This window comes from Aquarana catesbeiana, linkage group LG01, assembly GCF_042186555.1.
Source record: "Aquarana catesbeiana isolate 2022-GZ linkage group LG01, ASM4218655v1, whole genome shotgun sequence".
Taxonomy (NCBI): Eukaryota; Metazoa; Chordata; class Amphibia; order Anura; family Ranidae; genus Aquarana; species Aquarana catesbeiana.
Window position 1 is genome coordinate 594,681,967 of NC_133324.1, and position 27,148 is coordinate 594,709,114.

At 39.0% G+C, this 27,148-nt stretch overlaps 2 protein-coding genes across 8 annotated transcripts in view; both read right to left on the minus strand.

Annotated features, from left to right (window-relative positions):
- The window catches only part of NRG1 (neuregulin 1), a 934,313-nt gene that overhangs the window by 526,980 nt on the left and 380,185 nt on the right, over positions 1-27,148 (minus strand). The gene's annotated exons all lie outside the window — the stretch shown is intronic.
- LOC141107571 (peptidyl-prolyl cis-trans isomerase B) lies at positions 11,190-11,843 on the minus strand. The gene has a single exon (XM_073598414.1). It carries the CDS (start codon positions 11,801-11,803, stop codon positions 11,453-11,455), a length of 351 nt encoding a protein of 116 aa, XP_073454515.1. The 5' UTR covers positions 11,804-11,843; the 3' UTR covers positions 11,190-11,452.

The following is a 27,148-nucleotide window of genomic DNA, read 5'->3' on the forward strand; positions in this document are numbered from 1 at the left end:
ATTTAGGGACAAGCTGACCGGTATTGGATTTTGCTGGTTAGTAAAAATAATGTTTTTTTTCTGTTTTATTTTAGAGTGCAATTCTACGCAACAAATAAAACCAGTAAACCACTAATCTTATCCAACAAATGCATCTGTATGAGTTTGGCTTTTTCTTTTTCTGTCTGTTAAATAACTTATCAGACTGAATCTAATTGCTGGCTCTTAGCAATTACACCAGGCTATGTTCCCTCTATACATTGCATTGCTTTATTTTCAAATAGCACAAAACAATCATCTTATAAACTTATGCTTGGCATATTTTAAATGTATATTTTCTTTTCTTACAAAAAAAATAATCTGAAGTGATTGTGACAGGATGCTTCATTGGGAGTTGGGTTCAGTGTCTAGAAATAAAGGTCTGTATTATGTCAAGTTGAGAAAATACAGTTTCGAACTGTAAAGAAACTAAACTAAACTGAAAAAAATAAAGTAACAATGCACTTTGTATATAAACAAAACACAATTTATGTATGTACAATCATATTTGCTACATGCATTATAACACGATTGGTTATATTTATATTTCCCACAAATAGGAAATATATCTTTATAAAACATGAGGTGTAAAAAAGTTTATAAACGACTGTAAATAATGTTGTTATCATGAGCAAATACTAAAGCTGAACTTCAGGCCAACAGCTAAATACACGGATGAAGTACATCTACTGGAGCAGTTTATCTGCCAAAGGATTTGTATTTTTGACTGTTAAGTCCTGAGAGTTACACAGCTCTGGAGGAGAAGACTTCCAGAGGAGAAGACCTATTTTTTCCTCTGCTACAGTTCATTAATACTTTCAGACCTCACACACACCCTGTGACTAGAAAGTGAACAGAGAAACAAGAGACCAGTGGCATACCAACGGCCAGGGGGGCGGTCAGCCCCAAGCGCCACACATTAGAGGGTGTCAGGCTGGTGCCACTTAGGGATGTCAGGCATGCCCGGACTGGCCTTTGGGCACACTGGGCACTTGCCTGGTGGGCAGGGTTCCTGGTCCGTTACAGGCTCCCTGTCTGGTATCTGCAGGTAGAGCAGCGAATGCCCTTAAAAAATTTGGCCGCACGCCAACTTTGGAACTGCAGGCCAGGCTCTGGCAGGCTCGTCAGGCAGGACTCAGGAGTTGGGCATGCTTATCAAGGGCTTGGACAGGGGGCGGGGTGCACGGTGACATCATGGAGAGGTGGGACTCAGGAGTCACAGCGCGGGCTGCTCTACCCTTGGGCTAACTGACCTTCCTACACACTGGAGCCTGTACTGGGCAAGCCACGAATGATACATCAGAGTGTTCAGCAGCTTTGCCCTGGGCCCTGTCACATTGACCTTGAAAAATAACATTTATGACATGGACTAGGTTGGGGGCAGGAAAATAACACATGTATATGTACAAAAAAAACCCTTCTAAATCAGAATTGATCTACAGGTGTTCTCTTCCCTGTGAGTTGAAACCTAATAATCCAGCGTAAGATTAGAGTGATTTTTTGTGAGAGGCAGCCAGAAATGGCAATCTCTGACTATCTCTTCACAGTCTCTGATCATCTCCTGTATCATGCCCACAGTCTTTGACCATCTCCTGTATCATGTCCACAGTCTCTGACCATCTCTTGTATCAAAATGTAAAGTTGGGGGGGGATGCCAGATATTGGATTCGCCCCAGTTCCAAATGCTCTAGGTACGAGACTGAAGGTAATCAATTCCTATGCTCCCCTGTCCTATCAGCTTCAACAAAGCTAATTAGGCTGCTTCTTGTTCTTCAGCCTGAGCTCTGCTTTTACAGGGACTGCAAGTGGCAGAATCGGACTGCACGAATCTAAATCTTAATTGCGCTGATTCTTCCAAAGACACATACAAAAACATCATTGCAACACAGCTTTTTGCCATTGAGACTTTATGGTAACATCTGTTCAGTTCCCTCATGGCTCCTTGCTAGTAAAACAAGCCTCAAACCAGCATGGATGCTAGGTGACGTCATCGACCAAATGTGATAATGAACACATTGGTGAATGATATCACACAACAGCGCCAAGAATCTTTGAAAGGAGTAGTGACAGGGCAGCATTGTTGTGGGCAAGTGTCCCCCATCATGATTGATGCTAGATCTACAGTACATCTTTGGATAACATGATTAATGTTGAAATTACATAATGGGGTATAATGTTTTTATTCTTTAATTTTTTTTTTAGGCGGGGGGGATTTTTTTAATAAATAATGGTATCGCCATGGTATCTGTTTATTTACTATTTATAATTTTTGGGAATGATTAACTCTTACTTTTGGCTGCCAGGTCTGTACGTCGTATGGACTTGACAGCAGAGGGTTTTACACACAATCTGGTGGCTGTAGCCACCGGGATTGTGTGTGAAACTGACAAGCACACTCCTGCCTTGGTACCGGTGCCCCCCAACGTGCGCGCCCCTTGCCATGTTTTCAGGGCTCTGCTTGCCTATAAAAATCGACACAGTGGGTGCTGGCGGTTTGGAGGGGGGGAGAAGAGTGGACACACATCCGCTCTCCTCCACTTCTTCTTGTGACCCGGAAAGCGCCATCTATGATGTCAATTCTGGGTCAGCCTATCGGTGTCCCGGCGAGATTAGCCGGGAAGGAATGTTTTGCAATGTGATCTGCATTGCAAAACATTCAGTGAAGCCCAGAGAAGACATGCAGGGTCTTTTAAACCCCGCATGTCTCATTAAAGAGAACCCGTCACCTTTGTCCCCTATGCGATGAAAGAAAAAGTTAAGTAAAAACAAATGTGTAAAAAAAAGAACATAAAATGCCCCCCCCCCCGATTTTTTTGAGGCCCCCCCACCTTCACGGATACGCACGTACGAACGTAAACACATGCATCGGGGACACCTACGCACGAAAACGTCCATTGCGATACACATGTTACATATCACTGGGCACGCCGGAGTGAGAGCAATAATTCTAGCACCAGACCTCCTCTGTAACACTAAACTGATACCTAGAGGGGACTTTTGAAGCATCACCTATAGAAAATTTAGGGTACTGAAGTTTGTTGCCATTTCACGGGCGCCTGCTAATTTAAGGTTTGGCATGTTGGGTGTCTATTTACTCGGCGCAACCTTGTCTTTTAATTTTTACCAAAAAATGTGGGTAATTTATTGTGTTTGTCCTTAAATTCACTTTAGTTCGTTTTTTACTGAGAATTTGCATTTCCTAGACCTTTGCAGTAATATCGTGTCACATAAAAAAATTGGAACTACCACTATTTTTTTTTCTCTAGGGTGTCTGTGTTCAGAAAAATATATAATGTTTTACATCATCTTCAGGGCTAAAAAGGTTTTTTAAACATGTGTGCAAATAAATTCAAAAACGGCTCTGGCAGTGAAAAAGGTTAAATGTGAGGGGAGGCGAATTTCTGAGGGCCCCCTTATTCCTCATATCCCTTTTGGGGGGGGGGGGCAGGATGCAGGAATGAAACCCTTGTCCCTATCAAGAAGATGGTGACAAGATGTCTTGCAAGGGGGGCTTTGTCACCTCCCTTGCAAGGTACTTTACTGCTATGCTTTGATGGTTTTGTCTTCCACAATCTGAAAAACTGGTAGTTTAAATGGCGCATGTATAAATGGATTCCGTTTTTGTACGAGACTGTCAGCTATTTTGGGACTGGGACTACCGCTAATAATTCTGTGGTACCTGTAAAACATTATGGAAAATGTTGCATTCATATACAGTATGACATAAACGTTAGTGAATGCAGACAGTTGGATCACACAAAATGAGATTTTGCAGCATTTTTTTTATTGTATAATCTCCATTTAAAATCTCCATTACCTAGTTTGACACTTTATTACTGTGTTTTAGTCTCATTAAAAGGTGTTAGATGCTGCCTGTGTGCTGACATCAATTTACATTATCCTATGCTTATACAAAGTGACTCTTCTCCCAGCAGTATCGCAGCAGGAGCAGAAGGCAGGTTGGAAGAGCAGTTAATTGAGGAGGAGGGCTGAGAGTGAAGTACAGAGCAGGGAAAATGACATTTTCACCCTGTTGTTACCATTGCATTTGTAAAAGCTGGATTTTTAAAGGTAACAGGGAAATGTATTATATATACATATACTGTATATGTAATATGATCATTACACCAAAATTACCCATTTAGAATCACTATTAATAATTATGGTATGCCAAATTATATCTAGGCACTCTTAAAATCATAAAACATTTTTAAGGAAAAAAAATATATATATTATTTTAGCTTTTTTTTGGACAATGACTTTGATGTGATTTATATGTTACAGTGGTACTTTCAAGCAGCAAATGTAGGAAATTAAAAGTCAAACTATGATCTTACAGAAAATCTATCACAACAAATGTCATGAGCAGACGTCTCCAATTCACACAAAGTAGCTTGTGGCAGAGGCTTTGTGATCTATTATGAATTGCAAACTTATGTGACTCGCATCATTTTTACTCAATGTTATCTGTAGTTTGTTTATAAAATGTTAGCAGGATTGCATTAATATGCAAACAAACTGCCATATTAATCATCTATTGACTTTTAAATAAATATTTTAATTTGTCATTTATGCTAATTTAAAATTGAAACTTTTTTTTTGAGGATTTAAGAGATTTGCGAAGTTCGAGAATGGCAAACCTTTTGGCCAAAAAGTTTGCAGGTTATAAGGAACCAGAGTAACGAACATCTACTGTATAATACACTGCAATGCCTTTGCCCTGGTCAGAAAAATATAATTTGAAGGAATGGATAATCCTACCCCCCTTCTATAAAAGGGTGGGCTCACAATCCACATTATTAGTGGGTGCTAAAGCAGTTCTGTGAAGGGAGAGATATTATTTATTATTTATCTATTTATTTTGGTATTGGTAACTGTCCCACAAAGCAGTTCCCAGATCCCTGTATCTTTTTTTTTTACAATAGCTTGCTTCTTAGCCCTGCAAATGAATAACAAGATTTAGCCCCTATCGATTTCAATGGGTTTCACCACAAAGCTCACAAACTTCGAGAAAAAGATTTTCACAGACCAAGCTCAGGCAGATCCGCTCACCCTTAATGCTGTGTTTAAAAAAAAAAGCTACAATAACGTAAACAATATCCTGCAAGAAATCATCCAGGACTTTTCCAGAACCTCTCCCATCCTCTGGAACTCCCTACCCCAATATGGTCAGCTCCTACCCTGTTTGCCTTTAGTCACTTCTTGAAAACTCATTTATTCAGGGAAGCCTACCTCACTTCCACCTAAAAAGCCATACTTGAGTCACCTCCACCAGATCATCCCCTGCAGCTATTACCTTTTGTTGCATCTCTCCCTCCATTTAGATTGTAAGCTCCGTGAGCAGGGCCCTCCTATTTCTTCTGTAATTAACTGTATTGAAAATTGTACTGTTCCCCCTTATATTGTAAAGCACTGTGCAAACTGTTGATGCTATATAAATCCTGTATAATAATAATATTATGTTTTCCAAAGTCCTCCAAAAGCATTGCTCTGAATGTAGTTGGTTGGTTTGTTTTTGCAGTGTTGCCTAACCTACACATCTGAATGTATGATCATCATATGAGCACCTCAAATGTTATTTTATATTGTTTGGTTTTTATCTGTCAACAGAGGACAATACTAACAAAAGAGAAAATAGAAAAATGTATAATAGAAGGAACAGTATGTGGTTCCAAGGTTTCCAACATATTTTAAATAATCATTTTAAGGTGAAGCCAGCAAGTTTCTGCGGTAAAAAAAACCTTAAAGCGTTTGTTACCCACGTTTCATATTCCTTTTATGTGGCTGCTGTACCATGTACTTGTGTGAGAAAGTATCATGTTCTCTTTATATTGCTTCCTTTATACAAAATCCCTGATATTCCAGCCAGTCCTCTGCTTTCCTATTAAAAACTGACCACACTAAGCAGGAGAACACATCGTGGTCAGTTCTCTAGCTCTGCTGGGAATCCAGCCTGCTCTCCTCCAATGATCAGACTTGACCTGGCATGTCCCCAGCTGCACAATCATTCACTGATAAGATCAGTGTGCTGCTGCTTCTCCTCCCCCCAGCTCTTCTGCAGCTGAGAACAGAGGGAATGTGATCACTTATAAAAAAGGGGAAAAAGGTATTTATAATGTTTTTTATATCCATACAAAAATGTTTTGCATTCCATTTCTATTTTAAACAGAATGGGTTGTTTTACAAGGTGATTGGTTACTATCACTTTAGGCTTTTACTTGTTAACAAAATGTGCACTGGGGCTGGGTTCACTGGAAATATTCATGAGAAATATGGGGTGGACTATGGACCAGGGGGGACCATGTTTGGTTTTCCCCTGACAAGTCCACTAACCAAGCTGTTGTAGTCAGTGTATGTGTGTGTGTCACTTTCACACAGGCTTTCCTATCAGGTCCACCTGCCAGTTTTTCAGGTGGACCTGATCGGAAGCACCATGCAGCCCTATGTACAGTCAGGTGTAAATGAACTTGTGTTTGTTTACAATGTAGTCTATCCAGGTCCATTTTTTTCAGACCTAAATGTGACAGATCAGAGGTAGCCTGATATAAATGGACACTGGAGTCCATTTATACTTGGCCGCCCATAGAGCTTTCACAGGTCCACCCATGTCCACTGGGCACAGACAGATTTAGAAAAACTGAATTCCATCCTGTTTGGCTCCGATTCAGCATGGGATCTGCTCATGGGTCCCCTTCTGAGCAGAGCAAACTCATGTAAAAGGAGCCTAAAACTGCCAGATATAGGAGCCTGTTTCTGGTCTACTGCCATTCCCAAAAAGAAAAGTTACTTGGAAGAAGACTTGCTCAGGACATGGACTAAGTAAAGTTGAGCAGAAGCTTGTTTTGCTATTTATTATTATTATTATTATTATTCAGGATTTATATAGCGCCAACAGTTTACGCAGCGCTTTACAATATAAAAGGGAGACAATACAGTTATAATATAATACAATACAATACAATAGGATTAAGAGGGCCCTGCTCAGAAGAGCTTACAATCTAATAGGGTGGGGCAGGTGGTACAAAAGGTTGTAACTGTGGGGAATGAGCTGGTGGAAGTGGTAGGAGATTAGTTGGAGACGTGATAGGCTTTCCTGAAGAGATGAGTTTTCAGGGATTGCCTGAAGGTAGCAAGAGTAGGGGATAGCCGGATAGATGGAGGTAGCGAGTTCCAGAGGATGGGAGAGGCTCTGGAGAAATCCTGGAGACGAGCATGGGAGGAGGAGATGAGAGAGCTTGAAAGCAGGAGGTCTTGAGAAGAGCGGAGAGGACGATTTGGGTGATATTTGGAGACAAGATTAGTGATGTAGCTTGGGGCAGAGTTGTGAATGGCTTTGTATGTTTTTATGAATTTATGAATTTACTTTGTGTTTGGGTGCCTGTATATTATTTTTTCTTTCATTCTGCTGGAATAAACAGCCTATATTTATGAGCTGGACATTTCTTGTTACTTCTATTATATCATACAATACTGTTATTTGTAGCACTAGGGCTTTTGAATTCCTCTCTGATCAATAAACAAGCACAGTGTTGACTGATTCCAAGCAAATCTGTAATGAACTGGATGATAACAAAGTGGCAGCTACAGGAGCACCAGGTGTAAAAGATTACCGCATGCATCTTCAGTTTTAGTCAAGATTTACCAAGAGCACAAAAAAAAGAAAAATGAGGGAGCTTTGTTACACATAAATCAGCTTCTATTGGAAAGTAACTCTTTCTACCACTTTCCACCCGTCACCATTGCTCAGTGAGGCCTCACATTACAATTAGCAGCCAACAGGCTACCATGAAGAACCTACTATTTATTTTATTTATTTATTTATTTTGGTTGCAGGAAATTCTTTTTTTTAGCTTTATTTTTGTTGATTTTTTTTTATATTAAAACATACCAAGAAAAGAAATAAAACATAAAAAAAATTAGAGGTCCACTTTAAAACTCTGCAAATCCTTATTATGAATAACTAAATCAGAAAACCCTTTAACCTCTTAAGGATAGAGGCAATTTAAGAGGTGCAAACTCTGTAAATATTCACATTTTAGTAGCAAATTGAAGGACCTTACCAGTACAAAGTATGTGAAGCAATTGAGCAGTTGCCTGTCAGGGAGAAATTTATGCCTAGTCGGTGTACTAGTCTTGGTAGCACTGCATTAGTGAAAGTTTACATGTTCCAGTAATGCTTTCACTTCTCTGCAACAGCTGTTACCCAACAACTATAGTTAAAAAATGCCAAGAAACATTAAATGGATGAAAACTGACATATTATTGAAAATAGTGGTCTGGCAAAAGTGTGGGGAATCATTGCATGCTATTATAGCAAAAACAGCCATTTGCACGGATAAACATATAAATTAAGAATGTGAATGCTAGCCAAATACTATAATCTGTGTTTAAATAAATGTACTATATACATCTTTAGTAGAAGCAAAAAATAAAAGGAATGAAAATGCCAAGTTTGTTGCAGCTCGTAAAAACTTTAACACAGTATTCATGGAGTTATCATTTCCAAATCCTTTGGGACGTACCCACAAAGCCATATTAATATTTAACACTTTGATTAATGGAATCAGCAGAGGACAGTAACATTTGATTTTTGGCAAATTCTGGGGTTAACTTGTTTTTTAACACACATATTTTTTTTAGCATCAAAAAATGAAGCCTATAAAATGTTTAGTTTAAAGCAATGTTTTCAGATGACGTAAAGGACTGCCCAAATGGTAATATTTATATGTATCTAAACCAAGAACAACAGTGTCATACATTAACGTGTACACTTAGATATAGTAGTATAACTATTTTTTTTTTCACCTGGTGATTCTGCAAATTTGCTGTCCAACGGTGACAATGCTCATTTGCTGTATTGTATCTATGGAGGAGCAGCACCCTAGGACAAGAATTTTTTTAGGGCTACAGTACACCTTACCTTTTCTTCATCCCTATAACATGTGGGGTAAAGGTTCTATAGTCCTAAGACACTTCCTTATAAGGCTCCATGCACACTAGCATTTTTTTAACCGCCTCAATACTGGGCACTTTCACCCCCTTCCTGCCCAGGCCATTTTTCAGCTTTCAGCGCTGTCACACTTTGAATGACAATTGCACAAATAGAGCTTTCTTTTGGTGGTACTTGATCACTGCTGGGTTTTTTATTTTTTACAAAAAAAAAAAGAGAAATTTCTTCTTAGTTTCTGTCAGTAAATTTTGTAAATAAGTAATTTTTCTCCTTCACTGATGTGCGCTATTGAGGCAGCACTGATAGGCTGCACTGATTGGCACTGATGAGGTAGCAGTTATGGGCACTGATGAGGCAGCATTTATGGGCCCCTATTAGGTGACAGTGATGAGGAGGCACTAATATGCCACACTTATGGGCACTGATATGTTGCACTGATGAGCACTGATAGGCGGCACTGATGGATGGCACTAGTGGGCACTGATAGGTGGCACTGGTGGGCACTGATAGGTAACACTGATGGGCACTGATGGGCATTGATGGGTGGCATTGATGGATGGCACTGATGGGCATTGATGGGCAGCACTGATGTGCGGCACTGATGGGCACTGAAAGCCAGCACTGACACATCACTAATGGGCACTGATTCCTGGCACTGGTGGGCACTGATTGCTGGCATTGGTGGGCACTTATTGCTGGCACTGGTGGGCATGGATTGCTGGCACTGGTGGGCACTCCTGATGACGTCATATCTGACAAAACGATCGTCGGGACGCTGAAATCAATGGGCAGCGCCGCCGAAGTTCCTGTACTCTGCGGGCACTATTAACCCCTTCCTTGGCCGCTAGCAGGGGTTAAAAGCGCCCTGCTAGTGGCCGAAAAGCGCAGCTAAAACAACGGTAAAGCGCCGCTAAAAATATCAGCGCTTTACCTCCAACGCCCCCCCACCCCAGTGCGAAAGTGCCCTTATTTTTATGGAAAAAAAACTGTTGCTGGTAACTGGTTATAAAGTGTTAGCTGGAGTTAAAATGCAACTAAAGGCAAAGCTTTTTTTTTTTCATTTTGGATAGAGTAACGGGGGGTTATAATCCTGTCATCTTTAGTCCCATTCAGGGAATTTCCTGTCACTTTCTGTCCCATAGCCAAAACAGGAAGTGAGAGGAAATCCCTCCAAAATGAGGGACTGCCGATGTGTCACCAGGTACCCCCGGAACAAATGTCCTCATTGGATGTTTTCAGCTCTGTTAGTGTTCTGATCTCAACCCAAAATTTGGAATTTCCTTTTACTTTCTATGATAACGGTAAATAGGACAAAGCGAGAGGGGGAATCGCCCTCACGGGGGCACATCTAAATCTGCTAGTTTAACACTACCCTCTCCCCAGACTGACAATGCTGCTGTCCAAAGGTGCCTGTTTTACTACTTCATCCAGAGTGCTGACACACTAAGACAGGAAGTGTGGTAATGGCTGGATCACCAGATGAAAAAGAGGAAAAAAAACAAATTCAGCCACCACATCTATGGTTATGTAAGCTTTAATCTATTAAATTTTTGGTTTTGGATTTATTGCCGCTTTGAGTTATTGTGTATAGCCTTTAAAGCAAATCTAAATACCAGCTAAAACACCATCCTACCAAAGTGCAGGCACCACCTTCCATAATACTTAGATTTCTGTCCATCTCTCTAGGAGCCCCGAATGCTATAGCGTTTTGACTTCTTCTTCAGTTGAAAATAAACCCCACTACCTCCAACACAAAATCCGACCACTGTCTTTAACACTCAAATGTGAGAGTCCTAGTGGTCAGCAGAATTATTCAGACTGGAATGTTAAACAGTGGGTCTTAGCTCATGCAGGGGCATTGCTTAGCCTCAAGTTGGCAGTGGTTAACTCCAAGAAGAGGTCAAAGTCCTTTTTACAGGAGAAGGAGTTCCAAGCAAGGTGCACAGAAATCAAACTGAGAACCACGGAGGGTACATGTAGGTAACAGAAGCTGCACTTTGACACTACAGGTATTCAAATTGTCTACATCAGAGGCTTACTTTAAAAGCACATTTTTAGTCTAGAACAGGTTGTTGTAGACTAGCTCTTGTAGAATTATTCTGGCCTCTCAGTGATGGTATTCACCAACTTGCAGTTCACACTGAGAGCTAATTTATTTTTCTGATTTATTTTTTTTTTTTTTTTATAGAAACAGTTTTATCCCAATGATTTTTACATAGTCATGGTCTTTTCTCATTCCCAATTTTAAAAATTTGAACATTTAGTGAGTGGAATGAACAAGTCAATTTACGGTGTTCCAATAAGTGATGTTAAACAGTCACTTGTCTTGGTCACTTTCAGATTAGTCGAGTGCTGCATACACAGTACTGGTTAGGTGGTAAACAGCTGAATGCCAGTCACTGAACAAAGGCAACTGGTAAAGAGATCTTCAAGCTCAGGCAGATCATGATGGAAGAGCGTTTTCTGACCTGGTAGGCTCTCCTATTACTCTTTGGCAATTCCAAATGGTTTCTCTACCTCAATTTTTCCACAGTCTACGATGACCACATCTTTCAGAGGCTTGTCTCGGGAATCTGCCTTTGTGGATTCAATTTTTCTAACCACATCCTCTCCTTCTATCACTTTACCAAACACCACATGCTTTCCATCTAGCCAAGATGTCTTTACTGTGGTGATGAAAAACTGAGATCCATTTGTGTCCTTGCCAGCATTTGCCATGCTCACCCAGTGAGCACCATAGTGCTTCAGCTTGAAGTTTTCATCAGGGAACCTGTCCCCATAGATGCTTTTACCTCCTGTACCATCTCCTCTAGTGAAATCTCCGCCTTGAATCATGAAGTCTTTGATCACACGGTGGAATTTTGGTTTTGGATTTATTGCCGCTTTGAGTTATTGTGTATAGCCTTTAAAGCAAATCTAAATACCAGCTAAGGCCCCATTCACACTAGCGCGTTTTTTGATGCATTTTGCATTTTGCAGAAATGCACGGGAATTTTTTAACATGGGTTCCTATGGAACATGTTCACATCAATGCTTTTTTGTATCTCTGCGTTTTTGGAAAGGGTCGGGGACTTTTTTTCATGCAAAAAGCAGCGTTTTGCATGTAATGGTTTTCAATGGACAAGCATCAAAAACGCAAGTGCACCATTTTTGCAGCGTTTTTGATGCGTTTTTGGTGCGTTTTTGGTGCGTTTTTGCCGTTTTTTTTTTTTTTTTTTTTGTAATTTTTTTTTGACTGTAAAAAAAAATGAAAAAAAAAAAAACGCAAAACGCAAATCGCTGCAAAAACGCGGCAAAAACGCGGCAAAAACGCGGCTCAAAAACGTGGCAAGCATGAAAAAAAAACCTCCAAAAACGCTCAAAAGCAACATGCATAGGTGTGAATCGAGCCTAAAACACCATCCTACCAAAGTGCAGGCACCACCTTCCATAATACTTAGATTTCTGTCCATATCTCTAGGAGCCTCGAATGCTATAGCGTTTTGACTTCTTCTTCAGTTGAAAATAAACCCCACTACCTCCAACACAAAATCCGACCACTGTCTTTAACACTCAAATGTGAGAGTCCTAGTGGTCAGCAGAATTATTCAGACTGGAATGTTAAACAGTGGGTCTTAGCTCATGCAGGGGCATTGCTTAGCCTCAAGTTGGCAGTGGTTAACTCCAAGAAGAGGTCAAGGTCCTTTTTACAGGAGAAGGAGTTCCAAGCATGGTGCACAGAAATCAAACTGAGAACCACGGAGGGTACATGTAGGTAACTGAAGCTGCACTTTGACACTACAGGTATTCAAATTGTCTACATCAGAGGCTTACTTTAAAAGCAAATTTTTAGTCTAGAACAGGTTTTTGTAGACTAGCTCTTGTAGAATTATTCTGGCCTCCCAGTGATGGTATTCACCAACTTGCAGTTCACATTGAGAGCTAATTTATTTTTCTGATTTGAATGTATCAGTAGTAAAAAAAAAAAAAATTGCAAAGTGGGTTTTAGGACACCTATTACAAGGACAGAAAATTAGAGGGAATCTCCCCAATGGAGACACACACACACAATGGTTAAAACCTGACAACAGTTCAAATATTGCTTCTCTTTTTTATGTCGTCTCAGTTTTAATGGTTTCCCTCACTTGTAGTCCTGATAAGACCTGATCCCAATGTTCCTTTCTTTACTAAACAAGTTGTTTTTTAACCACTTGCTGACCACCCTGTAGCAGTTTTACTGCTACAGGGTGGCAGCTCTGCACAGGATCATGTATAGATACGTGATCCTGCACTCCCGCCTGCAGGGGGCACACACATGCTGATGGCGGGCAGCTTGTGCTGTGATTATTCACAGCAGAAGCTGATCTGCAGGTGCCAGGCACTCTTTGTCCTCAGGCACCCACCGATCATCATTGAACAACACAGAACAGGGATCTTCCCATGTAAACAAGGCAGATCGTCGTTCTGACAGGGGGAAGGGATGGATTCTGTGTTCCTGCAAACCAGGGACTAGAATCCATCTCTTCCCCTAGTAAAAGCAGCACACACATGTCACATAAACACTGGCTAAGCACACAGTTAACCCTCTGATAGCCCTAGATGCTTGACCCCTTCCCAGCCAATGTCATTAGTACAGTGACAATGCATATTTTTAGCACCAATCACTGTATTAGTGTCACTGGTTCCCGCAAAGTTTCAAAAGTGTCAGTTAGTGTCCAATTGTCTACCACAATGTTCTACAATGTAGCAGAATATATCCTGGCCTAAACTTATGAAGAAATTAGATTTTTTCATTTTTTTATTTTTTTTATTTATTCTTTTCAAAATTGTCTGTCTTTTTTTGTTTATAGCTCAAAAAAAAACCCCCAAAAAACCCGCAGTGGTGATGAAATACTACAAAAAGAAAGCTCTATTTGTGGAAAAAAAATGACATAAAATAAATTTATGTACAATGTTTCAGTACCGCACATTTGTCAGTTAAACTAACGCAGTGCCGTATCGCAAAAAATTGCCTGATCATGAAGGTAAATCTTCCAGAGGTCGTGGTTAAGCGGTTACATAAACGTTAAAGAATTCTTAGACACTTAAATATCAAGACCTTTGCTGAATTAATGAATAAAGTTGTTTTTTTTTTTTCTAATGGGGTTCGACTTTTGTTTTTTGACAAAATAAAATCATACAAGATCTACCAAACTGGAATATATAATTATAGTTTTTTTTTTATTTTTTATTATTGTTACAGTTTTTATCTAGCTAGAGCGACTCCTGCATATATCATCAAATGTACTGACTAACTTGACAATAATAGATGCAATAAAACTATAAAGTCACTGCTTTTGTTGGGTTCCAGTTATGTGAGAGTTTACGTCACAATAAGAACTACATGTTTTTTGTTTCCTGGCAGCTATTTAGGCAATTAGGATGTGGAGAGAACATAAAGGAGGGAGTGGCAGGTTCTATCAACATCTAAGATCCTCGGCATGATGTGGTTAAGCTACAAACCTAGCATTAATATGAACAAAGGTTGGAAGGGAGGAAAGTTTTTGAGGGTCCCTGATAACAAAAACTCTAAATCCTGCAGCAACTGCTACCTTTGACAACTTCAATATGAAAAACAGCCAGGGATAAATCTATAGGTTACGTCACATAAAATACTCATTTAACTCCTGCATTACTCATATACAATTTAACATCCTCAGAACAGTTGCATCTAGAGTGATTTGTGAAAATAATTTGTCCTATATACCTTATATTATTACAATCACAATAAGTTGCTTTTATTTACAAGAAGTAGACCCAGACTGTGGAAACTAAATACATGGGAATCCATTTTACTTTTTTAAAGATGTTTTAAAAATCTTTATAGATATATTTGTGAAAGTTATTTAAAGTGGTTCTAAAGGTTGAAGGTTTTTTACCTTAAGCCATTGGCTCCTACTGCTGTCAATCACAGCCAGTGAGGAGTGAGTGGGGACAGGGCAGAGCCACACTCTGTGGATACACAGAGCCAACTCAGGAGCAAGCCCGCAGGAGTGCCCTATAGCAAGCAGCTTGCTATGGTGAGCACATGACGGGGAGGGGGGGTAGCCAGGAGCGCCGGTGGGGGACCCGAGAAGAGGAAGACCATTGCACAGAGCAGGCAAGTATGACATGTTTGTTTTTTTATAAATATGAATGTTTACAATCACTTTAACCACTTCAGCCCTGGAAGATTTGGCTGCTCAATGACCAGGCCATTTTTTGCGATATGGCACTGTGTCGTTTTAACTGACAATTGCACGGTCGTGCGACGCTGTACCCAATCAAAATTCATGTCCTTTTTTTCCCACAAATAGAGCTTTCTTTTGGTGGTATTTGATCATCTCTGCGGTTTTTATTTTTTGTGCTATAAACAAAAAAAGAGCGTAAATTTAAAAAAAAAACAATATTTTGCTATAATAAATAGCCCCAATTCTTTTTAAAAAAGCTAATTTTTTCCTGAGTTTAGGTCGATATGTATTCTTCTACATATTTTTGGTAATAAAAATCGTAATAAACATATACTGATTGGTTTGCCCAAAAGTTATAGCATCTACAAAATAGGGGATAGATTTATGTAATTTTTATTATTATTATTTTTTTTTTACTAGGAATGGTGGTGATCAGTGATTTTTATCAGGCCTGCGACCATATAGCGGACAGATCGGACACTTTTGACACATTTTTGGGACCACTGACAATTATAAAGTGATCAGTGCTATAAAAATGCACTGATTACTGTGTAAATGTCACTGGCAGGGAAGGGGTTAACACTAGGGGGCGATCAAGAGGTTAACTGTGTGTGTGCTCTAACTGTGGGGGGATGGGAGTGACTGGAGGAAATGACAGATCATTTTTCCTAGCTAGCAGGAACTCACGATCTGTCTCTCCTCTCCTCACAGAACAGGGATGTGTGTGTTTACAGAAACACACACATCCCTATTCTGGCTCTCATGCCCATGATCACGCGTGGTCAGTGGTCATCGCGACTGCCGTCCACACGCATCGGCACCCCCCGCAGTGCAGCAGGTGCGCACGTGACTGCTATTCCGCTTAAAGGGACCGACATACAGCTACGATGGTTCGCGGTATCGTGCCGACCTGCCGCCGTATAATGACGGCGGCTGGTCGGCAAGTAATTTAAAATGTTTTTAGGCATAGCTTAGAAAAAAAAAACCTAAAAAGTTAAAGTCTGATGTAATCTAACATTTCCCCCCAGTTTTTTTAAGAAAACTGACCTTTCTATAATTTTTTTATTTACCTTTTTATAAATGTTTTTGTCTGGCCTTGCCCAGGCCACGATTCTCACCTAGGCAAGAATGATGTAACATGGTGCTGTGCCATTGTAGGGCTGGCTGCAGGAACCAGGAAGAGGCAGCCAGCTCTCGGTGACATAAACACTAAGGGTGGTGACTTGAGATGGGACCTGAAATTGGAGAGCGGGGTGCCGGAAGAGCAAAATGTTGGATTTATTTGGCTTGTAAGTATATTATTACAGTATAGAACACCAAAGGTAGGTGGGGAAAAAAATCTGCTTATGTTGAGTCATAATTCTTAAAACAATTATTAAAGTGTTACTAATCCCAAAACAGTAAAATCAGTCTGTATATGCAGTATAGCATGCTTGTTATACTGTGGAACCTAAGGGGTTAATCCTCTGCACTGGGTAAAAATGCTGCTTGATCTTGTATGCACAGACACTTCCCTCACTGCACTGTCCCCCAGGACAAGTCCAGATAAGACAGAGCCCTTGGAGTCAGGCTGCACATGCTCAGTTTGGTGTGTATTGCTAGAGAGTTTTTTTTTATTTTCTTGGGAGAGTGCATGTGACCAGCAACGGGCCAATCGGCACTGTCCAGACATGTCCAGACAGAGGATCAGGAGCTCTGCAGCCTCATAAGAAAGCTCAGTGTAGTTTGAAAACTCCTCCTACAAGCTTCACCAGGAAGGAACTGATAAAAATCACAAGACTTCTATATACTGCTGATGAGAAAAGAGATTTTGTTGTTTATATTTACTAAAATGATTGCATTTCCATGTTCTGTGTACTGTGGGAGACCAGATATAGTGAATGCAGGGTCCTTGATTTAGTAACACTTTAAGTTTATGCTAAAACACTGAAAAATTGCGATTTGCTTTCATCTCAGCAAGAGTAATAATCACTGAGGTTAAAATAAAGATAGTGACTAGAAAGTTAGAGACTCTGTAAATCTGTATATAAAATAATATCATCTAAAAAAGGAGAGGTAAGCAAAAGCTAAAAATTCACATACATTTATTTTAGATAATATTTGCAGTAACAAACGAAAAAACATTTATGCGCTGAAAACAGTTTGGGTTAAGTTTTTTACTGTAGCAGAATAACACAATAACTGTTCATTTAAAAAAAGAAAAAACTAAAAGTTTAAAAGATTGATCATAGCTCTTCTCTATTTGGAACTGTGGAACTATAATTAGACACAATAATGTATTCGTTTAGTGAAGCTGTAATTTTTACTTATTCTGTGGTTTATTAGATAATGACAGCCCAATAAGAGCATAATACATTTCTCGAGAAACAGATGTTCACGGAAATCTAAATATTTAAGTGAAAATATAACACAAAACATGACCATGCACATATATTTAAGACCAGTATTTATAGAAAACCTAATCATACATTCGCAGTATTCTTTTCTAAAAGGTTTCTTCCAAGAATAATTTCCATGCCTCCTAAAAACTTTTATATTGCACGAAAAAAGAAGTACATTTGTTTTGTGGAATATTTTCACTATTGGAGAAAGCTAAAAAGATTGATATATTATGGCATAAAGCCATACTTTGCACTGTATAAACATAATGTTGTTATGATTAATATCAAACTTCTCCATTGACTTGAATGTGTAGCATTCAGCTGGCTTGCCTGTAGTCAATCTCTAAAAGTCTCGTCAACTCTGCGACAGGCACGAAGAGAAGCATCACAGCCACATGTAATAACTCCGGCCCACTACCTATTGCAGTTTAAGAGGTGATATTGGTGAATGAGAACAACGCGGCTCAACCACGCATTTATTCCACCCTCCAACCGCAAGTCTAAAACAGGCCTTTAAATGTACATTCAGAATTTTTTTTATTTTGGAAAAAGCTTAGAACCCCTGTTAGGTTTTACTGCTGTTTGTGGCTTCTTTAGCCACTTCCTGCCCAAGGACATCATATAACGTACTGGACTTTAAGTGGTTAAATCTAAATGATGCCTGCAGCCGATGCCTTTAAACATTGATGTGTGCATGGACACATAGGCTAGTATGGAGGGGTGTTTAGAGACAGAAAAAAAATGTCAGACCCCCCCAAAAGCAGTATTTTTAATACTCAGTGTGCATGAGGCTTAAAGCCTAGTACACTCTAGTAATTTTTTTTTGCTCAACCCAGCAGGGCTGAACGAAAACAACAACTGTCAGCTCCAGTCAGAGCCACTGTAATATATCTGACTTTAGTACACCGATCTCCCCTGCGGTTCTATTGTGTTCTGACAGGAGGACAACCGCCCCCGCCAGAACACACCAGTCAGCGATCTCAGCCATTGGATTGGGAGCCAATTGCTAGACTTTTTTCAGTCATGCCCCTTTGACAGAACCGAATGACTGGCTTTTGTCAGACCAACTGCAGTCCACACGGGCCGAATGTCAATAGAAACTGGCTAATGCCGTCCGACATTTGGCCCATGTGTACTAGGGTTTAGAGCTTAACACAGCCAAAGCAACAGCGGACTGTAAAAAGTAAACTAAGACTGTAAAAACTAAAACTAAGAACCTTTGTTTGAATTTTATGTAACACAAATGTTTTGCACTTTCAAATGAAATGTATGTTATTCAAATAAATGGTAAAAAAGTTATGACATTAGCAAGATGTGAAAAAAGGAGATGTATACTTATGTAAAGTACTCTGTCTATAAATCCAGCTATCAATTCACCAGCCTACGTCTCTATCTTTCTTTTCACTGTTTGATCCATCAATCTACCCCACCTCCACCTAAAAACTGTACTTGAATGACCTCCACTAGATTATCCACTGCAGCTTTTTACCATCCCCCTCTCCTTTTAGCCTATAAACTCCATGAGTAGCAGCCCTCCTACTCCTTCTGTATGGAAATGTATTGTAATTGTACTGCCCCCCTTTTAATGGTAAAGTATATAAATCCTTATAATAATAATAATCAATCTGCAAGAGTCTTTCAAATTAATTGCATATATATATTGGTGGTTTGTATTCTGTCTGTAGTTAGCTATGAATCATGTGCCCATTTAGTGTAGTTTGTCTTTAAGCTCAATGAACTAAGTACATCATCACATAAAGTCCCTGTAATCTTTCTACTGCATTTAACTGCTAGTTAAACCACTGGAAAAACACACCACAAGTTCCCAAGCCATTGATCTTAACAACAGCCCATCATGCTAAATGGTTATATGATCACAAACCAAAGGCTAAGCTTCATGGATAAAGCTGCTCCGCTTTCTTCAGTCATGGAAGAATTGATGTCATAAAAGAAGAACAAAGACTTATAGACGCACACTCCAATAAATGGAAGTGAACAATGCATGGAATTTACAGCATGGTTACCAAATAAAATTTCTACCAAATGAATGACAATTGTTGCAAAGTGACATTACATTATGCCTGCTAGTGTCTACCTTCATCATTACATGGCCTGTTAACATCTAACAGATGCAAAGATGGTGCTCCATCAGTTCAAAACTAGATAAATATGTGTTTTAATATAATAAATATAGTGGTTTCCAAAATAATGTTTTGTGATAGCCTTCTTTTTCACTTAAGAGAATCTTAATAAACTCCAGTTTTCTTTAAGATGCTCCATTTGGCACTAGTTGGCTCTGATTCAACAGATTTCAATAGCATTTATAGCCCAAATCCATTCTCAGCACCCCACTTCTCCATTCACCACCACCATTCCCTGGAGCCAGATTTCCTATGCTGTATTTTATGCATTTTTTTATACTTACATACAGTATTTTCAGATGTCTTTAGGCCAGTTACAAAACATGCTGTGAAAAACATGAGTGTTTTTCATCTGCCTCTTCTCTGGCCTGAGGTGATGATGACGCTATCTTCTTCAATGCATTATAAATGTAGGGTGCTGTGGTGCCGCTCTCTTAGGGGATGGGACCATAATTCCTTGGATACAAAATCTCCATAAGCTAGGTGTCATTCAATCCTGAAGACAGGGAGAACATGCAAACTTCAACATTTTGAACACTGCCTTGGAGCTGGGCTTCATGTACAAATAATGCTGTAGGCATGCTTCAAGTGATAAAAAAAAACCCAAATTAAAACAAAACTCTATAATATGTAGACCTCTGCACCATGCTTTCAGATCTTCTTTTTCATTTCTTGCTGGCCTGATTTCCAGTTATCTGTAGAAAGCACTCCTTCCCCTGATTTAGACTTTGAGTGGCTTTATCCCAATACAGTGACCCATGAATCCACCTTTGTGGGTGCGCTCCTGGGTTGGCTCTGTGGACGAGTTTCCTTAAGTCCACAGAAATTCACAGCCCCAGCAGTGAGCCATGCACCTGCTCATCCCACCAGCTTTTGACTGGCAGCAGCTGCAGCCTGCACCATCCCTGCTGTACTGCGCCTGTGGAAAACAGAGGGAGTGTGCTTCACTACCTGAAAGTTCGGGGAAGCGCCACCGAAAACCTGGGGTTGGAGGTGAACAGAGAGGATAATTGCATATCTGAGTACAGATATAAGGAAATTGCAGTACTGTGTAATTTTGTTCAGCTTGATATTACCCATTATATTAAAAAACAGGATTTAATGCTACTCTAACCACCTTACAACCACTGTATTGTTTAAAAAAAATGAAAGATAAGTCGATTCTATTTTGTGGAGTGCCATTTATAAACTGCACTGCAGAAATCACATAGACAGCACAGATGACAGGCAAAATGCACAGAGCCAGGGAGCTCTGGGCATGGCCAATCACAGTGATCACTAAAGTAAAAACATCATATGTTTACATTTAAGAACTCTCCCCTTCCTCTCATAATGGAAGGCAGAAAGAATATTGCAGCCTGATTAAAAGATAAAAGGAAGGAGTGGAGGAGAAAGGAAGCTGCAACGGAGAAAGGCTTGTTATTCAAGGTGGTGGAAGTGGTGGGGGGATTAAAGTGTCACTGACCACCAATGATAATATAATACTTTTATATAAGGTGTATGGGGAGAAGTTTAAACTGCCACTGGCTACCAGTGACAGGAGGGTGTAAAATGCCACTGGCCACCAATGAAAGGGATAAACTCTGGGGTGTTTGTACTATTCTGGAATTTTATGGCCTCAAGAATTGCGATAGGCAGTCAGAACAGTAGTATTTTTAAAATTGTTTGATTTTGTTTCTTTTATATAGTAAGGCCTCATCCACACATGTGCTGACTATGAAGAATGAAGCAATGCTCATTAATGCGCCTATAGCATTTATGACCTGTTTTTGTTGTAGTTTTGAAATATTGAAAATTCATCAAGAATGCTTGTTAAATGCCCATGAAAGTATTTTTCCTGTGGGGAGTGTTTTAAGGGGGAAGTGATGTAGAGGAACAGATCTACTTTGAGGCGTGGTTAGGTTGTGGCTTGATAGTAGGCATTTTTGTGAATTCTCTGTAAGATGGATTCATATACTTTGATCTCTTTGACATTTGGATTGGTCCAGCTCAATTTTTCTGACACAAAAAGCTTTCCCACTGGCAATAAATGGTATTCTACACAGCTGCTCTGTGCAAACAGGAAGAGGCTTGAGCTACTCTGCCCTAGTTCTCAAGGCTAGTACTCAACTGGTTAAATGTAAATCTATCTATCCACTGTATCTATCTACCTCATTTTCCGCCAAAATTTTTTTAACTTTATTGTTTGAGTTAAAGATACCAACTAAAGGGAGATCATATACCGTAAGGCAGCTCATAGATGGATCAGGTTTTTCATTCAACCTAGAGGTTGAATGAAAAAAACGCTCTTGATTCCTCCATCCACACATTCAAGGTGGATGGAAGAATCCTCCCCACTGAGCTACTATATTCTGACAGCGGAGAGACTTCCAACCGTTAGAATATCAGTTGCCAGATATAGCCTGCAGTGCTGATCAAGCAGGAACGGTTGTACAGAAGTTGATTAGTAGATCGACTTCCTGCCCATACATGGGTTGAAGTTTGGCATGCAGAACCGGCTGAATTTTGATCCATGTACAGTGCTTTGAAAAAGTATTCATACCCCCCTTGAAATTGTCCACATTTTGTCATGTTACAACCAAAAACTTAAATGTACTTTATTGGGATTTTATGTGATAAACCAGTGATGGCGAACCTTGGCACCTTGGATCTACATTTCCTATGATGCTCAACTACACTGCAGAAGGCACGAGCATCATGGGAAATGTAGTTCCAAAACATCTGGGGTGCCAAGGTTCGCCATCACAGTGATAGACCAACAAAAGTGGCACATAATTAATAGAAGGAAAATGATAAATGGTTTTCAATTTTTTTTTTACAAATAAATATTTGAAAAGTGTGGTGTGCATTTGTATTCACCCCCTTTACTCTGATACCCCTAAATAAAATCTAGTGGAACCAATTGCCTTCGGAAGTCACCTAATTCGTAAATAGAGTCCACCTGTGTGTAATTTCATCTCAGTATAAATACATCTGTTCTGTGAAGCCCTCAGAGGTTTGTTAGAGAACCTGAGTGAACAAACAGTATCATGAAGGCCAATGAACACACCAGACAGGTCAGAAATAAAGTTGTTGAGACATTTAAAGCAGGGTTAGGTTCTAAAAAAAATATCCCAAGCTTTGAACATCTCAAGGAGCACTGTTCAATCCATCATCCAAAAATGGAAAGAGTATGGCACAACTGCAAACCTACCAAGACTTGGCCGTCCACCTAAACTGACAGGCGGAGAGCATTTATCAGAGAAGCAGCCAAGAGACCTATGGTAACTCTGGAGGAGCTGCAGAGATCCACAGCTCAGGTGGGCAAATCTGTCCACAGGACAACTATTAGTTGTGCACTCCACAAATCTGGCCTTTATGGAAGAGTGGCAAGAAGAAAGTCATTGTTGAAATAAAGCCATAAGAAGTCATTTGCAGTTTGCAAGAAGCCATGTGGGGGACACAGCAAACATGTGGAAGAAGGTGCTCTGGTCAGATGAGACCAAAATTTTACTTTTTGGCCTAAAAGCAAAACACTAAGTGTGGCGGAAAACTAACACTGCACATCACCCTGAACACACTATCCCCATCATGAAACGTGGTGGTGGCAGCATCATGTTTTGGGGATGCTTTTCTTCAGCAGGGACAGGGAAACTGGTCAGAGTTGATGGGAATGTCAGAAACCACGAAATCAGACCGAGACAGAAGTGCAGTTAAATCACACTTGTTTAATAATAAAAGTAAAAAGAACAAACATAGTCAAAACAAAGCCAAAGTTCAGTAACCGAAATGGATAGTAAGCCAAGCCAGAAGTCAAGGATCGAAGTAGTGGAACAGCAAGCAGGATCTGGAGCCAGAAGGGATGTCACATATTTATTTGTAAAAAATGTTGAAAACCATTTATCATTTTCCTTCTCTACTTAGTGTTGGTCTATCACATAAAATAGCAATAAAATCCATTTACGCTTTTGGTTGTAACATGACAAAATGTGGAAAATTTCAAGGGCTATGAATACTTTTTCAAGGCACTATATGGCCAGCTTAAACCTTATATGAAAATGCAAACATTTGTCATGGCAGACATGTATAAAATAAATGTGAAAGCCATAGGGAATTTTTTTTTCAGATAAACTTTTATAACAAGTGAAAATGAAATACATTATGGCTTTCCTTTTAAGAATGCATAACACAGACATTTCTTCAAGTTTTAGGCAACATTTGTCATTTGTGTGTATAATCTTTACTTCATTTTAATAGTGAACAGAAATGAATTTGGACAACTATGCTGAGCGGACATTATATTCTTGCCTGATGCAGTTAGGAGAACAACACCGATTTCCCTTTGCGTGCATGAACAAATATTTTCTATGTTTAACTACAGAATCAGTTGATACTGTTTCCATCTGTACCCTAACACATCTCTTTTTTCAAAATAATGAAAGCAGATTTTTTTTTTTTTTTTTACGGGTATATTATTTAGAATGCGCATATTTGGCAGCCGTGCCAACTTTACATTTGTAAAACACTATATAAATCATGTTTTAGCCAACAGCAGCGATAGGAAGCAGATGGTGTGCAACGTCAAAAAGTAAAAGATTTTTAATTAAGTGAGTAGTTTACTGTACACAGAAATAACAAACAGAAAAATATGACTTGAAAAATAACAACTAACTGTTAAAAATAATGAACATAATACAGAAATCAACTCTTCCTCATACAAAATCATTTAGTCGATTTAAAGAGGAACTCCAAGCAAAGTGAATATATAATTGAAAGATGAATAGGTAGCAAAGAATTTTTAATTCTGTTTAGCCAATTTTGTAATTCATAACCCGCACCCAACCTGCATATAATTTCTCAGAACTGGTTTCCTGGTGACAATGGCGGAATATACCAAGGCAATGGGCATCTGCATAACCACTTACAGAGTCCACTGGAAGCTCACAAGGACAAAACATTGCCAACCTTTACAAAAATTGTCTTTGCAAGCACCTTCATGGCGGAAGCATCAATTATTATCTTAATGAATGCTGTAGATTAAAAATAATAAACATTATATTTTCATATGACATTACTATATCAAAGATTATATGAGATTTCAGTGATGCTGTTTGCAGTACATATATTTTAAAGTCTATTGTGTAAAATTTGAACAATGTCACTGAGTGGACTCTCTCTTTGGTATTATGGGTTCTGCAAAGAGATAGCACAGCTGAAGATGCTTGCGTCTCCCTCTAACTGAAAATTTAGAAGAAGACTTCTGTACATAAATAGGAGACAACAAGAGACAGAGGGGTGAGTCAGTGCTCTCTGTGTGCAAATGTCAGCTTTCACTATTGAGCTCTGTAAACAGGCTTTTCTCTGTGAAAATAGAGAACACAAAATGTGCAATATTTCATATTTACCCATTTAAAAAAAATTGTATTATTCCCGCCAGGGCCATTATACATAAAGAACCAAACTGTAAGAAACTAACAACTAAAAATTCTCTTTCATCTTGCTCTAGCGATATATGCTAGTTGCACACATGAAGGTAAGCTCATCCTGTTTTTTCATACTGTCAGTTTGCTTGGTGTTAGCATTCTGATAATACCACCTTAACACAATGGGGGTTGATTTACTAAACTGGAGAATGCTAAATCTGGTGCAGCTCTGCATGGAAGCCAGTTGAACAAGCTAAAGTTAGAAGCTGATTGGCTACTATGCACAGTTGCACCAGATGTTGCACTCTCCGGGTTTAGTAAATCAACCCCTGTGAGCATTTAGTGAAAAACAGCTATACAGTATAGCTGCTATAACTAAAGGCTTTAATAATCATCAAGAGCCTGTGTCAATGGATTTTTGTTCATATCAGAACTTCTTCTCTACCCATGCAAATCTATGAGAATGCAAAAGCAGCTCAAAGTAGGTCAACTGCAGGTCAGAAGGAGGTAAACTACAGACCAAATGCACCTGTCAATAAATTCTGAATGATCTCTAAAGTGTCACAAACTGATGTCAAACAAGCCCAAAGCCCATCGATACAATCTCTGAATCTTATTTTCCATGTCAGTATTGGGTTTTAATCATTTTTTTAATGGTATCAATAGATCTTTCACAGAAAGTCAGCACTAACTGTCTTGTTTTATGTATAGCAGGCCTTTAAAGCAACAATCATAAAACAAGCCTAAAACTTTCCTCAACCCTGACATACACATGGAAATTTAAAGATATGCTTTGTTGCGCCTGCAAATCGTTTACATTTAGGATTTTTAATTTATTTTTTTGCAAAATATTTTTATTGAGTTTCAAAAAAATATAGTGATTAATGTGAAGGCTTTAGAAATGTAGCATTCTTTTTTTTTTATAAAGAGTTGAAAAATAAAGTTTTTGCTTGACTGCAATTTTCCTGATTTTGTCACGAAATCTGTCCTAGTTTCCAATTTCTGAAGTTTGATATAGGAACCTGTGATATCAAAGTAAGGTGAAAATGAAAAATGAAAAATATCTAGACTGGAGAAACAAAATGGTAAAATAGCTAAAAGTGGCAAAACGGTAAACCTTGGGGAAATTTCCTTTTCCAGCTTCTGTCAAATCAAAATAATGTTTGTTTAAGGTTTAGTGTGATGTCAATTAGTACTGATATTTTTGGCAAGAACAAAATGGTACAAACTATTAAGAGAAATCAAATTTTAACAGAAACGTTAGTGAATTAATGTTATTCTTATTAAAAATTATGAATTAGGTTATGGAATCATCAGCGACACCCTATTTAAATCTATTAGAAATAAAAATGTATGTAATAAAATAGAAAATATTAATTATGACTGTTTATAATTGGGTTCCCATTCACCCTGTTGTAGAGCGATATTGTGCTTCTTCCTGCAATGTGCATTATGAGCATTGGCTTAATGTTGAGCCATTTATTCTGGATGGCAATCCAATGCACAAGCCAATGAAAGGTAACTTTGTACGTTGTGGAGTGCTGCTTCACAAAATATGGTGCATGTCTGATTTTAAGTGCAGTCCAGTGGGTCGCCACACTATTCAAATGAATGAGCTGATTTAATGCAATGTATGTTAACGCATTTTCATTATTGCAACGCACCAGACAGATGTAATAGTGCCCTGGCTGCTCAACTATTTCACATTACAGGAGAAAGCTCAAACACATATAATTTACAAAGGTTTACCAAAAGTGGTTGAGTTTCAGCAAAAGAAAACCTTGCACCTGATTGGGTATTCTTTATACAGTGAAGTTTCACCACATTCATTAAGCTTTGGGGAAAATTAATGCAACTGTACTTGCAAAGTGCACAGTCTTTTTGTCTTTAGTAAATCCACTCCCATGACTTACGCTTATCATGTTTTACACCATGGACATCAAAGCTATGCTAAATAATGAGATAGTCCCTAGATAATAGCTGCAATACTGACACCTAGAGGCTGTAAGAAGGTATTTCATTGTATCTAGGTAATATTTCATATGTTTATTAAAATTGAAAGTTTCTC

Coding starts and splice junctions, on each gene's coding strand:
- LOC141107571 (XM_073598414.1), bottom strand. CDS start 11,803: ATGATTCAAGGCGGAGATTTCACTAGAGGAGATGGTACAGGAGGTAAA.